At 47.5% G+C, this 19,055-nt stretch overlaps 1 protein-coding gene across 2 annotated transcripts in view; it reads right to left on the bottom strand.

Moving 5' to 3' along the window:
- Positions 1–19,055, bottom strand: part of SPTBN5 (spectrin beta, non-erythrocytic 5) — a 2,054,098-nt gene that overhangs the window by 1,780,925 nt on the left and 254,118 nt on the right. For both annotated transcript variants that reach the window (XM_078659643.1, XM_078659644.1), the window contains exon 12: positions 11,597–11,803. In XM_078659643.1, the coding sequence (XP_078515769.1) occupies positions 11,597–11,803 (207 nt within the window). The remainder of the gene's footprint in view (positions 1–11,596; positions 11,804–19,055) is intronic.

Genomic DNA, 19,055 nt, shown 5'->3' with positions numbered 1-19,055 from the left:
CGCCCACAAGAACACAACCGAACCGAAGACCCTGCAATGCATCCTCCTCAACGTCCGATCCCTCCACAAACACGCCACAGAAATCTGGGACCTCCTCGACAGCACCACCCCGGACGTAGCATTCTTCACCGAAACCTGGACCAACACCACCTCGGGACCGGACATCGCCCTCGCCATCCCCCAAGGATACAAGATCTCCAGGAACGACCGCCCCACCCACCCAGGAGGAGGAATCGCCATCGTCCACAAATCCAGCCTCCGCCTGAGCACACTCCCTGATGAGTCCACAGAACTGACGGAACACCTTCACTTCAAGATACTGGCCAGCCCCCACCGCCGCCCTCCGAGGAACCCTCATCTACCGACCCCCTTTACCCAGCGGACCCTTCGCCAACTCCATCACGGACATTATCTCCCCGCAGGCCATCGCATCCACCAACTACACCCTGCTGGGAGACCTCAACTTCCACCTCGATAATCAACTGGACCCCAACACCGCATGCCTCCTGGACAACCTCCACAACATTGGACTTCACCAGATCGTAACCGAGCCCACGCACTCAGCAGGACACACCCTCGACCCCCTCTTCACTACAGGAAACTCCATCACCTTCAGCCACGCCACTGAACTACCATGGACCGACCATCGTTGCGTCCACTTCACCTTCAGGACACCCACCATCCACAGACACCAGCACCTGCTTCCACAAAGAAACTGGACCAAAATCACCGACGACCAGCTCACCTCCTCACTCAACAACTCCACCCCAACCATCTCGGAAAACGACGACCCCAACACCGCAGCCCTAACCCTGCATAGATGGATCTCGGACAGCACCAACACCGTAGCCCCCCTCAAGAAAAACAACAATACCCGTGCCAAGAAAGCCAGATGGTTTACCACCGAACTTCGAGAATCCAGGCGCACATGCCGCCGCCTCAAAAAGGCCTGGAGAAACACCAAATCCACAGAAGCCCACAACAACTTCAGAGAAACAAGGAAAAAAGCAATTAAAGACAGAATCTCCACCCACGCACACAACAGCAAGGAACTCTTCAGCATCATCAAGGAGTTCACCCAACCCACCAGCGAGTCTACCGACATCCCTCCCTCACAAGACCTCTGCGACAAACTCAGCACCTTTTTCCACCACAAAATCAAGAGCATCTACGACAACTTTGACTAAGACAACCAGCACGCTGAACCCTCACCAACCACCCCCGACACCCGGAAACCAGCGATTGATGACTGGACAGCCCTCACCACCGAAGACACACTGAAGACAATGAAGTCAATCCACTCAGGGGCCCCCACGGACCCCTGCCCCCACCACATCTTCAACAGAGCCGCCGACACCATCGCACCCATGCTCCGCCACACCATCAACCGCTCCCTGGCGACCGCCTCGTTCCCCGATGACTGGAAACACGCCGAGGTAACCCCCTCCTAAAGAAACCCTCAGCGGATTCCACCGACCTCAAAAACTACAGACTCATCTCCCTGCTCCCGTTCCCAGCGAAAGTCATCGAGAAAGCCATCAACAGCCAACTCGCCACATTCATTGAAGAACACAACATCCTTGACTCCTCCCAATCCGGCTTCAGAAAAAACCACAGTACGGAAACCGCCCTCCTTGCCACAACAGACGACATCCGCACCCTACTGGACAAAGGAGAAACAGTAGCCCTCATCCTCCTCGACCTATCAGCGGCGTTCGACACAGTCTCCCACCGCACCCTAATACGCAGACTCTACGACGCAGGAATCCAGGAAAAGGCCCTCGACTGGATCTTCTCCTTCCTCTCTGGCAGGACGCAGCGGGTCAGACTCCCCCCTTTCCTCTCGGACCCCACACCTACCACCTGCGGAGTCCCCCAGAACCTACGGACTCAACATCGTGTCATACGCAGACGACACCCAGCTCATCCTCTCCCTATCCAACAAGCCCAACACCGCCAGGCGCAACTTTCGAGAAGGCATGGAAGCTATCCCCAAATGGATGAAAAACAGCTGCCTACAACTAAACACCAATAAAACAGAAGTACTCATCATGGGCCAAAACCCCGACGCCTGGAGCGACACCTGGTGGCCCACCGCCCTCGGAAACCTGCCAACCCCCACAGACCACGCACGCAACCTGGGAATCATCCTGGACTCCGAGCTCAAAATGGACCGCCAGATCAACTCTGTCTCATCTTCCTGCTTCCACACCCTCCGCCTCCTTCATAAGACCTTCACACAAGTGCCACAAATCGGAAAGATTTGTCAGTTGGCTCCTCCGCCGAAAGGTAAGAATATCTTGTTGTTGGGTCTGCTTAATTGCAGATCGCTCCCGAAGCACTCAGTCGAAATTAATCTCCTCATTCTAGATCAGGACTTAGATGTCCTGTTCTTATCAGAAACTTGGATAACTGCTAGTTCTGATGCGGATATTTTGCAAGCCCTCCCGCCAGGTTATCAGCTGTTTCACCTGGATAGACCTGAGGGGAGAGGGGGTGGCATTGCCATTTTATATAGAGAGACTTATATATGCAGAAAGGCCTAGTTGCGGACTGTGAGAGTTGTCATTTCTCTCTGCAGATATCTCCCACAGTGGCACTGTCAGGCTTACTAATTTACCGGCCTCCAGGCTGCCTGGGCAACTTCGGAAGTTCCGTAATGGAAACGGTGACGACGCTGGCCTCGGCTACGACAAATTTCATGGTGTTGGGAGATCTGAATCTCCACTTTAACGATACCACAGATCTAATAGCCCGAGACCTTCAGGGTGACCTGGAAGCATGTGAGTTGCCTTTGATTAATGCAGGACCCACGCATGATAAGGGGCATTTACTTGACCCAATGTTTTCTAATATCCCCCGTCTCTTGGCTAGACCAGCACATCCTCTCCCGTGGTCTGACCATTTTTTGGTTTTGGCTGAATGGCAAGTCGAATCACCCCCCATATCTGCCCATCAGGCTTTCCTGGTGGACAGAGCCTGGTCCAGATTATCGATTAATGACTGGACCTCCAAACTGACAGACTCACCTCCCCCTCCCGAGTTAGATCCGATTAAAGGAGATGCGAATTTTAATCATTGGCTGACCGCCTCTCTGGATGCCCTCATCCCTAAAAAGGGAGTACAAAAGAGGGAGAAAAGAAGTGGATCTGCTCCCTGGTACACGGTGGAGCTTCGCTCGCTCAAGAAAGGATGTAAAAAGTTGGAGAGGGTATGGAGAAAGACATTGGAGTTGAACAGAAGAGAGGAATACCGTGAAGCCATGAGGGGCTATAAAGCAGCCCTCCGGCTGGCAAAAGCCCATTTCTTTGAGGAACGTATAAGATCTGCTTCAAGTTCATCCAGGGAAACTTTCAAAGTGGTGCAAGAACTCCTTAAAGTTCCTGAACCAGTGGCCACACATGACAAACAGAAGTGTGAGGACCTGGCAGATTTCTTCCACACAAAAATAGTAAAGATAATTAGTTCCCTGCCTCAGACTATACGTCCTCAGCAGACTCAGGAAAAGAACTCCATAACTCAGCCCAGAGAGCTATTTGCCTGTTTAGACACGTTCGGACCAGTTTCAGAGGCCGTAGTACTGAAAACCCTTGGATCTATGAAAAGTGGCTCCCCAATGGATCCGGTCCCCATGAAATTTTTAAAGCAGGTAGCTGCCTTGGTCGTGACTCCTATCACTGATCTGATGAACGCATCCTTTTCCCAGGGCTTGGTTCCACCAAGCTGGAAAACAGCAGTGGTCAAGGCACTTTTAAAAAAACCAAACTTAGACAGGGCGGACTTGGCAAATTTTAGGCCCATATCTCTACTGCCAGGTCTCGGCAAAATTGCTGAAAGGCTAGCGAATTACCAACTGTCAGCCTTCCTGGAGTCGAATGGACTGCTCCGAGATTCGCAGACCGGATTCCGTCCAGGCCAAAGCACTGACACTGCCCTCCTGGCAGTCGTAGAAGAATCTAGACACATTATGGACTCAGGAGGATCAGTGGCAGTGATCCTCCTGGACCTTAGTGCGGCGTTTGACACCGTTAGTCATCAGGTGCTGATTCAGCGACTGTCAGAGGTGGGTGTGACAGGGGCCGCTTTGAAATGGCTTAGGTCATTTCTCGACGGCCGCTCATATCAGGTGTGGGAAGGCAGCAATCGGACTACATCTATCCCCCTCCAGTGGGGGGTGCCACAGGGCTCCTCTCTTAGCCCTACATTGTTTAATGTTTATATGGCCCCCCTGGAGGATGTGGTGGCCCCTTATAATATCAAGATCATCAGCTATGCTGATGATACGCAGCTAGTGGTCGCCTTATCACAACTGCGAGAGAACCCCGATTTGCTGCACTCATGCCTGTTGGATGTCCATGCCTGGATGGATGAATCAGCTCTTAAGCTGAATGGCTCTAAGACAGAGATAATGCTGCTAGGGAATAAAGTCCCCGCACTTCCCTTGACCAGCTGGCCTAGTTGCATGGGCGATCTCCCTAGAGCGAAGGAGGAGATTAAGAGCTTGGGGGTCTGGCTGGAACAAGATCTCTCGTTCAGGACCCAAGCTAAAAAAACTGCAGGAGTTTGTTTCGCCCTGTTACCCTCAGCCCGTAAGATCTTTCCTCTTCTTCCTTTGCCATCTAGGAAGTTGTTGATTCAGGGGCTGATAACATCGCGACTTGATTACAGTAATGCCATCCTTTTGGGTGCCCCTGAATCTACCCTCAACAAACTTCAGCAGGTTCAAAATGCGGCGGCCAGACTGCCCCTGGGGTATCCCTAGAACTCAGTCAGCTAGACCTGCCCTAAAGGCACTGCACTGGCTCCCAGTTCGGGAAAGAGTAAAATTTAAAGCTCTCTACACGGCCCATAAAATTCTCCAGGGGACAGGACCCCCCATTTTGAGAAATCTAGTGGTGCCTTACAAAGCAAACAGAACGCTGCGCTCTGACCATAAACACCTTCTCCTAGTCCCTAGAGTAAAGAAGGCACGCACGGGCGGGAGAAGATTCTCGGTGCACACAGCGAGTCTGTGGAATTCCCTTCCTTTAAATCTGCGTGCTGAGACCTGCACTTTGCGGTTTCGCAAATGTCTGAAAACACATCTGTTCCCTGTTTGATTGCATTTGATTTACCGCTTTTTATCTGTTGTTGTCCTGATAAGCGCTGGGATGCCCTAGGGTAACTGCGCGCTATATAAAATTTTAAATAATAATAATAATAAATGGATCCCCCTCAAACACCGAAAGACAGTCACTCACGCCCTGGTCACCAGCAGACTCGACTACGGCAACGCACTCTACGCCGGAATAAACAAAAACCTCCTCCGCAAGCTACAGAACATCCAGAACGCCGCCGCAAGACTGGTCCTCAACCTGCCAAAACACTGCCACATCTCCCAGCACCTGCGGACACTCCACTGGCTCCCCGTTGAGGCGAGAATCACCTTTAAGATGCTCACCCACGCACACAAGGCCCTCCACGGCACCGGACCAGCATACCTGAACAGCCGACTCAAATTCCACGCACCCCAAAGGACCCTACGATCAGCCCAGCTCTCCTACGCCGTGGTCCCCGCACCAGAAAGACCAGATCGGGAGGCCGCTCCTTCTCCTTCCTCGCGGCCAAAGCATGGAACGCCCTTCCGCTCCACCTCAGACAGACAACATCGCTCCCCATCTTCGCAAGAAACCTCAAAACCTGGCTCTTCGACAGACCCCCTCCTTGATGGAATGGAACCTGCACCCCCCCCCACCCCTAGCGCCTTGAGACCCTTACGGGTGAGTAGTCGCGCTTTAACAAACCCCTGGTTGATTTGATTGACGGCGAAGGAAGGGTCGAAGGAGGAGGAGAAGGAATTGGCGAAGCGGCGGAAGGTGCCCTTGACAATAGACAACTGGTCTGCGGGGTTTTTGATATTTGCCAGCGTGTACTGTGAGAAGTACCCGGAGCGGGCAGTCTCGCTCTTCAAATATATAGACTTAATCCATAGGGCACAGGTCATGTATGGGGGCTACGCATGGTCGCACTATGACGAGGAGTTCCTGGCACGATTAGCGGGGGACCTGGACGCGAAGTGGGGTGAGATTGACGCGGACCCCCAGACGATGGGGGGGGGTGAAGTTTGGTAAGACCGTCTACACGGCCAGCGGCTTGCCACTAGCGCCTCGTCCCTTTCAGGCTCACCCCACCCGTGGAGGGGTAGTACAAGGTGGGGCTGCCACGAACCCCGCCGCCGGAGCGTGCAGATCTTTGGACTGGGGTGAATGTGTGACATTGATCCACATTCTGTCCATCACTGTTGTGTTTGGGATTATAACAAGGGCACGTGGGGCAGGCAGTACTGCCGATTTCGGCACAAGTGCTCCAAGTGCGGGAAACGCCACCCGGTGGTATACTGCTGGGGGGTGGCGGGTAGTACGCAGGCTCAGCAGCCTGCAGCAGCAGGAGCACAGCCGGTGACCCGAGGTGGAAAAGGGGGGTCTGGGACAATGGGCAGAGGCTCATATGCCGGTTAGGCTGGAGCAGCTGGAGACCCTTCTTGCGTCGTATCCGCGGAACGAGGACACAAGTGTATTGCGCCGGGGGTTCCGGGAGGGTTTCCGTTTGGGGTACGAGGGTCTGCGGATTTCTCGGTGGGCGTAGAATTTGAAATCGGTTAACGCGCACAAAGGGGTAGTGCGGGGCAAGCTATTTAAGGAAGTGCTGGAGGGCCGGATAGCAGGCCCCTTTCGGTAGGCGCCCATCCAGGATTTGATTATTTCTCCTATCGGCGTGGTGCCGAAGAAGGATCCCGGGCAACTCTGCCTGATTCAGCACCTGTCTTGGCCGGAAGGGACGTCGGTGAACGACTACATTTCGACGGAGCTGTCCTCGGTGTCATACTCATCCGTGGATGTGGCGCGGCTGTTGGTGGCGTCGGCGATAGGCGGAGCCCTCATGGTGAAATGCGACATTAAGTCGGCATTTAGGCTGCTGCCTGTCCATCCGGAGGATCACCAGCTGTTGGGGATCCAGTTTGATGGGGACATATTTGTGGATAAGGCGTTGCCCATGGGGTGTTCGATCTCGTGCGCCTTGTTTGAGCGCTTCAGTACCTTCTTGCAGTGGGCTTTTTCCTGGCACACTGGTAATGAGACGGTGACGCACTACCTGGATGACTTCTTCTTGGTGGGACGGCCTGGTTCAGCGGACTGCCAGCAGCAGCTGGACGGTTTTATGGAACTCATGGGTTACCTGGGTGTGCCCCTGGCACCAGAGAAGACGCAGGGTCCCGGCACAGTGCTGTCATTTCTGGGCATAGAGCTAGACTCGGTGGCCATGGAAGCAAGCCTGCCGGAGGAGAAGAAGGTACATATTCTGGCATAGGTGAATAGCATGTTGAGGAAGCAGAAGGTGACTGTTCGAGAGGTTCAGGTTCTGTTAGGACATCTGAATTTCGCGTGTCGTGTCATTCGGGCGGGACGTATATTCTGCAGGCGGCTGGGGCTGGCGCTATCCGGGTTCATGTTGCCGCATTACCACCTCCGATTGTTGGCAGGGACGAAAGAGGACCGGCGCATTTGGCAGCCTTTTCTGGAGCGCTTCAATGGTGTGCCCATGGCACCCCTCGATGACTGGGATGTAACCATCTCGTCGGATGCGGCGGGGGTGGGCGGTTTCGGTTTGTACTGGCAGTGACGGTGGTGTGCGGAGGAATGGCCGTCGCATTGGCAAGGCAGGGGACGGAGCATTGCGTTCTTGGAGCTCTTCCCGCTCATGGTGACAGTGACGGTGTGGGGGCACAAGTTGGCGCACAAGCGGGTAATTTTTAAAGTGGTGCAGGTCGTTAACAGACAGTCCGCCAGGAATCCGCAGGTGCTCAAGTTATGAAGTGTTTGGAGCACGATGTTTTGTTTCAAGCTCGGCATGTCCCCGGGGTGGACAATGACATTGCGGATGCTTTGTCTTGTTCACAGTGGCAGAGGTTCCATGGGCTAGCCACGGAGGCGGACGACCACAAGACGCCGGTGCCACTGGGGCTGTGGTACAATGGAAAAACTGGGTCCTACAACTGGTAAGAGCGTTGGTGGCGGTTTCTACCTGGAGAACGTACGAACAGGCCTGGTGGGAATTTTGGGATGGTGGGGCTGTGCGACAGGGGGGTCGCTGGATGCGGTGCGAGCAGGTGGTGCAGTTTATGCTGCGAATGGTGGACAAGGGGATGTCGAGGGTGATGATTGCCAGCAAATTGGTGGCAGTTGCCTTCATGGGAAAGTTGTGGTGGGGATATGCACCGTCCATGGGGGAACTTGGGCCCGTTTGTTGGAAGCTTGGGCGCGGGAGAAGGGTGCCAGAGTGTGTAGGCGCCGGCCCATCACGGGGGGTATGCTCGGCATCTTGATTCCGCTTTTGCCATCCATTTGTCACAATCGGGAGGAGACCAGGCTGTTTTCCTCGCTCATGTCGTGGATGTATTTTGGGGCGTTTTGCGTCTCGGAGATGGTGGGGATCAGAGGGGGGGCCTGGGATCTTGTGGGGGAGGTCGGACTGAGGACCCGGGAGGTGGCAGTGAGGCTACGACGCTCTAAGACCGATCAACGGGTGTGGGGAAGTGGGTGGTGATGGGTCCGGTGGAGTCGGGGGCAGTATGTCCGGCGAGTTGGTACGGGTTGTTGGCGTCTGCGCAGCACGTAGGAGCGAGTGAAGTCTTTTGTCGGGCCAATCATACCAGGGTGACAGCGGTTCAGTTGTTGGGGGTCCTGCGGTACGCCATACGCGCCATGGGTGAGGACCCGAGGGTGTTTGGAACACATTCCTTCCGTATTGGGGCGGCGACGGATGCTGCACGACAGGGTTGGGGGAGGGAGGAACTCATGCGCTTAGGGCGTTGGAAGTCGGACTGCTATAAGACGTATATCAGGCTGAGGGGAGTGGGGTTGGACAACCGCGCTTGATGGCGGTTTCTTCCTGTGGCTCACATATGTGTCTTTACAGGTGCAGTGGCGGGGCCGGAGGGGGCTGTCCTGTCTATCCCCATTGTGGGTCATTCCTTTGTGAAAAGGGTGGAACTTGCAGAATGGGAAAAGGACTGGAGTCCGAATCTGGGCTTGGATCCAGGGTTGCTTGTGTTCCAGTGGCAAGGACGAGGGGGTTTGCGGTGGCATGAGCTGTTGCCAGCATTGAGTAAGGTGGTCAGGAGAAGGGTGTGTCCGGATGTGCTTCTTATACACCTAGGCGAGATTGATTTGGTGCAGTGCAAGGGGCTGGCTTTAGTCAAGCAATGAAGAGGGACTTATTGAAAGTGCGGCGCCAGTGGTCAGGCTGCCATGATATTTGGTCAGAATTAATACCGAGGCGGCTATAGACAGGGCTCGCAGGAAGATCAACAGGGAGATGAGGTGTTTTTGTGAGAAGGATGGTGTAGGTAGGATGGAACATCCGGAGCTCCGCTACGGGCCGGTGTATTTTTTTGGGGAGGACGGATTACAGCGATCTCGGTATGGGATGGAGTTGTAAACAATTCGTTTTAATGATGAATATGTTTATGTATATATGTTTGTGTGTATATAAATGTTGTTACATTAATTAACAATAACATATTTGTGTGCGGCACCTGATTTTAAGTTATACAAGAAAGATAAATGGCATTTTTTATAAATATTGTAATTATCAATATTTGAAAAAAAACTAGATGTAATATATATTGTAGGAGTGCAAAAATTATACTTTGTACAATTACAATTATTGTTCTACTTCATTTTTTATCACACATAAAAGTTTCTGTAAGAGCAAGTTATAATAAAATAAATATTTTTAAAGAAAATATTTACTTTAAGTTAAGAAAGTATCACTTATGAAACATTTAGATTTATTTTAATATTTATATTTTGACATTCTTGTTCGCTATATTTTTGTAGTAGATTTTTTGATTAAGTTTGTTTTAAAATAGCATATCTGTGTAATGTTTTAAAATAGCATATCTGTGTATCCCTGTTTTTGTATTAGTTATTGTTATACGCACTATATTTTTTCATTACTATTTTTGTACTGATTGTTTTTGCACTTTACATTATAGGCATGTAAAATTAATATATGTGACCATCGATATTTTACATAGACATTTTTGGAACTACAATATTATTATGTACCATTAACATACCGCCTTTATAGTGGATGGCAGCCATGAGCCCAATAGAGGCAGCACAAGCAGCTATGATATGATTGTATCATATGTGCCTTTTTCAGGGTGCCCCAGTGGAGGGTCAGAGGTCACCAGAGAAAAGGTTTACGAATCCAGGGATGCATGGTGCATGTATTAAAAAGTATGTGTAATACAATTTAAGCACAAATGCTCCACATGCAATGAGAAGTCGATTAGTATAATGGCACAGTGCCTCAACAGGTGCATACACAGGGACTGGCAGGGGGACTGAGAGAGCGGTGTTTGGGAAAAGGCTCATACTCTAGTTAGGTTAGACTAGATTAAAAGCTGGCTGTCCCACTATGCAGATCTGGAGTGGGTAGCAACTATTAGTGGTGATTTTAAGTTTACACTCCAGATACCAGGAAGGGGGCATAACACTATACATCTGTGAGTGGTCAAATGCAAACTGCAAATGGAGATAAAGGAAGATAGGATGACAACATTATTGGCCTAAATTGGATGGCAAAATGCAGGGTTAAAAATGATTAGATTGAGCTATATTGGGAAATAATGTGCGAAGAAAAAAGATGTTCTATGATAGGAAGAGAGATTAAAGTGCCAGAATCTAAAGAGAGCCAGTCTTATTATGTCTCTGCTATAAGTTAGTCTGACTAAATGAGCAGTTCAAAGACAAGTGTCTTGGAAGTAATGCAGCAAACATTGAACCAGTAATGCAAAGGCAAGTAAAGTAAGTGAGCACATATGATATATGATCGGGTTTGTGAATGCCATAGATAAGCTGTGCTAATTGTGAGGGGCCAAAGAAGACGGAGGAAGACTAATTAGGACAGTATTTCCATTACTCAGATATGAAATATGTGTGGCTTGGAGAATGGAACCACAGTCAGAGGTAAAAATCGCCACACAATTAGACCTCAATCCCTATTTAATGGCTGCACTCTTTTCTTAGAGCTGACTCGAAAGGCTGTTAGAAAAAAGTCGGTATAGTCTAGGGCTGAAAATGTCACAAAATGTTTACACCAGCTATGAGAACAATTCTACTTGTCCAATAAATAGCAAAGTACAAAAAACTCGCTTACAACCTCTGAAACATGAAAAGGGTATTAATAAAAATCGGCAAGAAAGTACATTGGTAATTTTATACACAGGGGTTAGTGTGCTTAGCATTCAAATCCAATGTAAAAAGCACTGGCGAAGCTTATGGGTTTCTGCAGAAAAAGGCTGAAATATTTTCTTTGCTAATGATTGTTTACTTTGTCATTAGTTAATGCTAAAATGGCCACCACTGCATCTGATTCACGTATCATGATGCATGCCAGTGCATCTAGATGAATCAGCTGCCATCTTTGAATGAGTTTTCAATTAAAGAAAAGCCATTATAAAATGGCCACCAATGCGTAAGCATGCATTATGGCATATGCAACCTGACGCACGTGAGAGCATGGAATTATTCCATGATGGGTTACATACCATGAGAGGTGCCTTCTGAGCAGCACTATTTGCCATCTCTCCCAAGCGCCTGACTTCTGGATAGTAGGCCACAATCTCCTTTTCCAGGCGCAAGTGGCGCTGTAGTAGTGCCTCCGCACTGGACTCATCCTTGCCATAGTCTTCGCTGGTCAGGACAGGCTGCCATTCTCTCAGTTGGGAATCAGCTTCATTTGACTCTGTGAAATACTGTGAAAAGAAAACAACAAGAGGAGCACTGTGTCAGCAAATTACCACAAATGCTTTATCATAGGAATGTTTAACGCAGGATTGATGTTTACATTACCCTACTTTCTAGCCTTAGCCGATCATTTCATGGTGGTAAGACAATAGGAGGAAGATCTACTGATGTAATTTCCAAACACCCAATAGTATAGCATAGAAAACTCCACCTGCTGATTCTTCCCTGTATTTCCCATTTAGTCCACAAAGTAGAGGATTTAGTGTTACCACCCAACTCTAAATCCAGAAGAGATAGTGAAAGCTCCACAATGCCTAAAGTATCAAAGGAAGTAAGAAACCTCTGAATTACCATGGACTCCAAGCTATCAACGAATTCCCAAGTGGACAAACTAGCAAGAACAAGCTATGTTACAATAAAAACTATGCAACACATCTTCCCTCACCTGGAATTTCCACATAAGGTCCAGGCTACCATCTCTCTTGTTCTGTCCAAACTCGATTACGCTAATAACCTCTACCATGGATCACCATTAACAACTGTGAAAAGACTACAACGGATTCAGAACTCTGCTGCCAGACTACTCTTAAATATAAAGCCACAAGCCCACATCTCCCCTGCCATGAAAGCCCAATACTGGTTAACGGTTGCCAGAAGATCTGCATTCAAGATGCTTTGTATCACCCACAAAGCGATACATGGAACAGGACTGCTCTTCATCAGGAATAAAGTCACCACAAACATTCAACAAAGGAATGAACCTCCGCTCTAGAGTGGCACCCAGCCTCAAAATCCAACCATACAAGAAAAACAAGCATTGGCATAGCCAATAGGTCTCGCCTTTGGGACCTTATGTGTTTAGCCAGAACTTTTGGCTATGTTGTAGAGCATTGTCGCTGCTGTGCATTGTGTTGAAAAGTTATAATAAAAGTGTTAAGCTTTTTTGTTACCTTTATACAAACAAAGACAACATAAAATACAACCGAAAAACCTGATAAAGAAAAGATTTTAACATAAAAAATGTCTTCAAGTTTTTTGTATTGCGCTGCTGGAAACTTCTTTCTGCCTGTTCTCATGCTTCTTTGTTATAATTATTTTTAGTTATGGGGGAGCGGAACATAAATAAAGGGGGAGTGGACGTTGGAAAACCGTAATTTAATTAGAACACGAGCAGCGGACGGACACTAGGGGAGAATCAACAGATGCCAGATTCCGAGGGCAGACTGACGTGATGCTTAGGTGGTGCGCTGATGCAAAATGGTGGTGGTGAATGATGTTTGGTGCTCAGATGGTGACACTATATGGTGTGGTTTGGAGGTACGTTGTGGATTGTGGAGTTGTGGAGTTGAAATATGTGGTTTGGTGTGTAATTATGCGGTGTGTATTGGAAATGTGTGGAGTTGAATTGTGTGGCCTGGAACTGTGGTGTTAAGTGAAATTATGCTTAGTGAAATTATGTCATGGTGTGGAGTGCATTTATGTTGATTGGTGGTATGTGGTATAGAGTGCATTTATGTGGAGTGTATTTATGTTGCATTGAGTAGAGTGCAATTATGTGGCATGTAAATATGTAGCACTGAGTGGTATTATGTGGAGTGTATTTATGTTGCATTGAGTAGAGTAATTATGTGGTGTGTAATTATGTGGCACTGAGAGGTATTTGGAGTGTATGTTGCATTGAGTGAAGTAATTATGTAGCATATAATTATGTGGCACTGTGTGGTATTATGTGGAGTATATTTATGTTGCATTGAGTAGAGTGTAATTATGTGGCTGTTAGTTACTGAGAGCTGATTGCCTTTACCAAACTAGACACACATCTGCATTATACTATCTGTTGGCAAACAAACACATCAAATACGGCACAGCTCAGTTATGGTGCGACAGCCTTTTACCCCAACCCCACCCACCACATGTATGGGTTTACACTTAATACCAATGCAAACACTGCATGTGCCAGATTGTCATTCTATGGTCACATTAATTACGCATCTTTGTCACAACAGCACGAGTTTAAGGCATATATTTTTATTCACACCAATATACACTTCTTCATTTTAAATGACAGCTGTACATATAGAATAATGTGGCATTTTTGTAGCTGCTTGAGCCAGCCGCAATGGCCCGGTACCTGAAAATAGTAGTAAAATGCGTCGACAAAGACTACAGACATGGTTTAAGTCATGCTGTTTCTTTCTGGCCCATTATTCCGAAACTAGGGTATTCTGTGAGAAAGGGCTATGTCTGTGAACTCTTTAGGCCTTCTGAGCATAGGCCCAGTTGTTTTGCTATGTGCAGTGAGATTTACTCATTAATCCACATTTCTTTGTACAGTGTAAAGCTAAAAGTAAACCCTGTGACCATGCTAGAGCACGGCTGCACGTGACTGGGGCTTCTAACAGTGTGTGTGTGGTAGCAGAAATGTCTAAGTAAATCACGTCATATACGAACACCAGTGCTGGAAATAAAAAACGAGACCTATTGGCTATGCCAATGCTTGGTTTTTTTTACTCTCAGTTTTTTTGACAGGTTTTGGGATTTTGATCACAAAAGATGCAAAGATTGCCATGAAAACATAGTGGCCATCTAGCAATCTGATATTGTGTAGTACAATGTTTTTTGGCAGCGCGCTTTGAAGACACTTCTCTGAGCAATGGGTAGCCAGTGTAGTTGCTCAGGTGGTTGTAAGTTGGTGTGCTTCTTTGAAGTCCTAAGCTGGTTCATGCAGCACCTTTCTGTACTAACTGCACTTTGCATACAAGGTAGGTGTGCAGGTTAAGCAGAAAAGAATTACAATAGTGTAGCTTTGAATATTATAAGGGCTGGGAACAAATGTTTCCTGGACTGTGCTGGAAGGAACAAGAGGATCTCCTGGATGGCTGCTAAAAGGTGAAAGTAAGAAGTTGGAAGAGACTGGATGTGTGTTTCGTAGGTTTCTGGCATGTTCTGCAGGGGATGGCAGATAACGTAAAGAGGGAGACCGACAATCTGTGATCCATATGCTGTGGTCTCCAAAAATAAGGACTTCCATTTTGTCTCCATTAAGTACCAGAGAGTTAGTTCTCATCCAGTTGGCGATTACCCCAAGGCAAAACGAAAACTGATGAGATGCAACTTTAGTGTTTCAATCCAGTTTTAGGATGAAATGGACAAATAAGTAATTGCCCGCTGGTTAAGTCCACATCATTTCAAACCCACCTGAACATCTGAAATTGTTTCAAGGTGTTGGAGGGAGAGTGCTTAACAGAAGCTATATATAGCAAATAAAGTGTTTAGCAGGATTATGTGTGCACACTCCTACTTTCTAATATCTATATACCTTATCCAGAGATGTAACGGGGAGAAGACATCGGCCCTACAAAATGACCAACCACCTTTCAATACTCATTTAACACAATCATCTGACTGCCACAGTACTTGCAGTGGAGCATGGATGCTCATGCTGCAGTATGGCTGTTCATGCTGCAGAACACAATTTAGGAATCGATCTGAGTGAGAGAAAAAAAACACACACAATGAGCTAAAGCAAGGGCAAGTGTTTTTTTTGGGCCTCTGTGCCAAGGAAAGCTTAGAGAAGGGATTATTGAAACTTGTAGATGATACACTATCCTAACAAACCTTAGTCTTCAACTATTTAACCACATATATGCAGAGTATGCTCCTGTGCTCTTAACATACATGCAGACATACTATCGCTTACTATGTCATGTATGAAAGACAACATAATGAGAGAGGGGAGTGGATAAGTGGGCTGAACTATGAAGTAACTCACATACTGGTATAAGGAGGTGTGTGGTCGTCCATAGATAGAAAATGTTTGAGGCATATGTCCCTAGGTGCATTTAACTAATTGTAACTTTATGGATCAACAGTGCACTATTGCCTCCTTTGACATACAGCAGAAAAGGCTTGCTGGAAGATGGGTGGGATGCACTAAGGAGAGCCTCATCGAGGTTCTTCACATGAAGTTAAACATATAACCTTGCCCTACTGGTGCAATAGAGGGAAAATAATGAGCATAAGGAAATGAAAACTGCAACAGACAATACACCAACTGTCAGCATCAGAAAGTCAGCATTCCCCATCTAGCAGCTTCTTATATTCGCTTTCAAAACTGGGATATTTTCTTCTTTGAAAGATTTGAGTTAGTGCATGTTCCAGAATACTTTCATATGCAAAGTTAAGTCCTTTAGCAGAACTAATAAAAAAACAATGCATGCAAGCATAGCACAATGGTCAGCGATTCTAACTGCTGGAAGCCTCTCACAATCCTACAAGTATCAGCTCGATGTTCCTCAGATTTTTGTTGGTAATTTTACTTAAAACCACATATGTATCTGGAAAGCGCACTTTCGGCATCTTGGAGCTAAAATAACAGATGTTTATTGTTACCCAAGTCAATTTATCGACTTCAGATGGATGAAAGGTTGAGTGGGCCCTTTGGGATTTGAACCTGTGACCATGAAGGCAAACATGCATCCCTGGAGGGGATGCATTAATAACCCTGTGAGCCACCGAGCCTGATGACCAAACCCACAGTTCAGAAGTTGATATGGTGGCACACAGCAGAGTTGAAGGGATGCGGTCTCAGACCTTGACGCACTTGCTTCAAAGCTGCTTCTGCTAAAGAGGAGAGGAAACCTTTAGAGAACTATATCACCAAGATAAGACCAATGATGGAAACCTGTTGGAATCCCCTACTTTCAACCCTTCCAACAGCATGTTTGCACGCTTTGGATCGAGCTGCTCTTGGCTCAGTTAGTTGCACAGAAAAACGGAAATATCTAAGAAGAATGGTGACTCTGCCTGCTAGATCCTTACTCTCTCCTACTAAGTTTTATCACAAGTTATAGATGGTTGTCTTCTGCATCTCAGAACCAGATTCTAAGTGCTTTCACGGCCAAAGAAATCTAAGGACCAGTGAGGTCAACAAGCAACAGGCTGGTCTGGCGCCACAGACTGTTCTTCCACTATATCTTTTACCTATCAATGGTCACCTCATGAACTAAAGCTGCTTTATAGTATTGCTCAGATCCACCTTGCCTACTTCTCACCCTGAGGCGGTAAAAAGTAACTGATGTCTATAAATATGATGTATAGGGTAACACCGACAAGAACGGCTTACTATGGCAAAGTCTAAACACGCATAAGAACAATAGTTACTTACCTGTAATCTGTGGTTCTCCAGTATTGGTGTCTTTCATAGATTCACATGCCTGAATCATTCTCCATCGTCGGAGTAGGAGTCCCACGGTACATAAAAAAGCAATAATATGCCATAATAACATTGGAAAAACCAGTAATTCCCAACCAAGAAGTAAAATAGCCTAAGCTACAGGAGAAAAAAACTTCCACACTCATGACTATCCTAGTCATTTTGTATAGTCCAAACTGCAGCCAATCAGGCGACAGCACCCACCAGAAGGTTCTCCCCAGAGGCTCAGGCTCTCAGATTTTCTCGCAAGGAGTGATGGTAAACCAATGTAACCTAAGAACCTCTGAGGGGAGGTGGGCGGGTTGCATGTGAATCTATGAAAGACACCAATACTGGAGAAACACTGATTACAGGTAAGTAACTATTGTTCTTCTTCAGTATTAGGGGTGTCTTTCATAGATTCACATGCCTGAATCAGAGTAGATAGCAGTACATATCCGTGTCTGGCAGATGCTAATAGTAGCTTAAGCTTGTAAATATGAATAACACATAACCATGCAATATGTAAATAATGCAGCATTAAAAGCATGATAAAATGCAATTACTTGAGCATGTGCACAATAAAAACCATAGCAAGCGTCTGACAGCAGTAATAGGAGGTGGGAATAGAGGCTCACCTTAGTTGAAAAGATTTCGTAGAACTGCTCGACCCACTGAAGCATCGGTCTCACTGGCCGCATCCAAACAGTAGTGTTTGGTGAAAGTAAGGCGACCGGCCCAGGTCGCCGCTCTGCAGATGTGCTGAAGAGGGACTCCAGCGAATAGGGCCGTTGAAGAAGACACTGCCCTCATAGAACGCGCTCTAGGAGCTGCCTGCAGAGGTCTTCCTGCTTGTGCATGGAAAAAAGCAATGGTTGCAGAAATCCATCTTGCAATTGTTTGCTTAGAAACTGCTTGACCTTTACGAATTGTACCATAAGTGATAAGCAGTTGATCAGATTTGCGAAAAGTAGATGTTCTTTGCAAATAGAACTTTAGACATCTCTTAATGTCCAGAGTATGCAGTGCCCTTTCCGCAGGCGATTGTGGATTAGGAAAGAATGTCTTTAAAATTACAGGTTCGTTTAGATGAAAATCCGAAGGCACCTGGGGTATGAATTTCGGATTAGTGCGGAGCACCAGAGTCATTTGTGAATTGTAAGAAAGGATGATGAACCGTGAAAGCCTTGATGTCACTGACTCTTCTAGAGGAAGTCAAAGCCAAAAGAAGTGACACTTTCCACATAAGGAATTTCAAATCGGCTCTGTGGATAGGTTCAAAGGGATGGCGCATAAGTTGCGCTAACACTACATTGAGATGCCACGATGGAGGTGGACGACGTACTGGAGGGAACATTCTAAACAGGCCTTTAAAGAATTGTTGTATAATGCTTGACAAGTAAAGAGAAGTGGTCCCATCTTGTCGGTATCTTGAAATCGCTGCCAGGAAAACTTTCAGGGTTGCATGAGAAAAACCCGATCTTGCTAGATGTAAGAAAAAGGCAAGATTTCCTCTGGACTAGCTGAAAAAGGATGAAGTCCAGCCGAACTACACCAGATACAAAAACGTTTCCATTTGAGACTGTACATCTTTATGGTAGCAGGCGCTCTTGCTTTGGCCAGAACTTCCTTGCAATCCGCAGAAATGTTTAGATTGACGAACTCAAGGTACTCAGGCGCCAGGCTTCTAATCTCAGCGATGTCGGGTCCGGATGGTAAATTTGACCGTCCTGAATGGAAAGTAGGTCCGGAATTGGATTCAGCTGAATCGGTTCGCACTCCGATAGGAGAAGGAGCTCGATGAACCAGTATTGGCGAGGCCATCTGGGAGCAGTGAGAATCAGCCGACACGGTTCTTTCTTCATCTTTCTCAGGACTCTGGGAACCAGTGGTATTGGTGGAAAAGCGTAAGCATATATCAGAGACCAGTCTATCGAAAATGCATTCCCCTGAGAGTCTTTGTGGGGATGCCAACTTGCAAAGAACCGGCATTTGCTGTTGTTCTTGGTAGCAAAGAGGTCTAGATCTGGATGACCCCACTGTCGGAAGACCCGATCTACCGTCTG

This window comes from Lissotriton helveticus, chromosome 9 (assembly GCF_964261635.1).
Source record: "Lissotriton helveticus chromosome 9, aLisHel1.1, whole genome shotgun sequence".
Classification (NCBI taxonomy): domain Eukaryota; kingdom Metazoa; phylum Chordata; class Amphibia; order Caudata; family Salamandridae; genus Lissotriton; species Lissotriton helveticus.
Note: the sequence above shows the minus strand (reverse complement) of the source record. Positions and strands in the feature narration are given on the sequence as shown.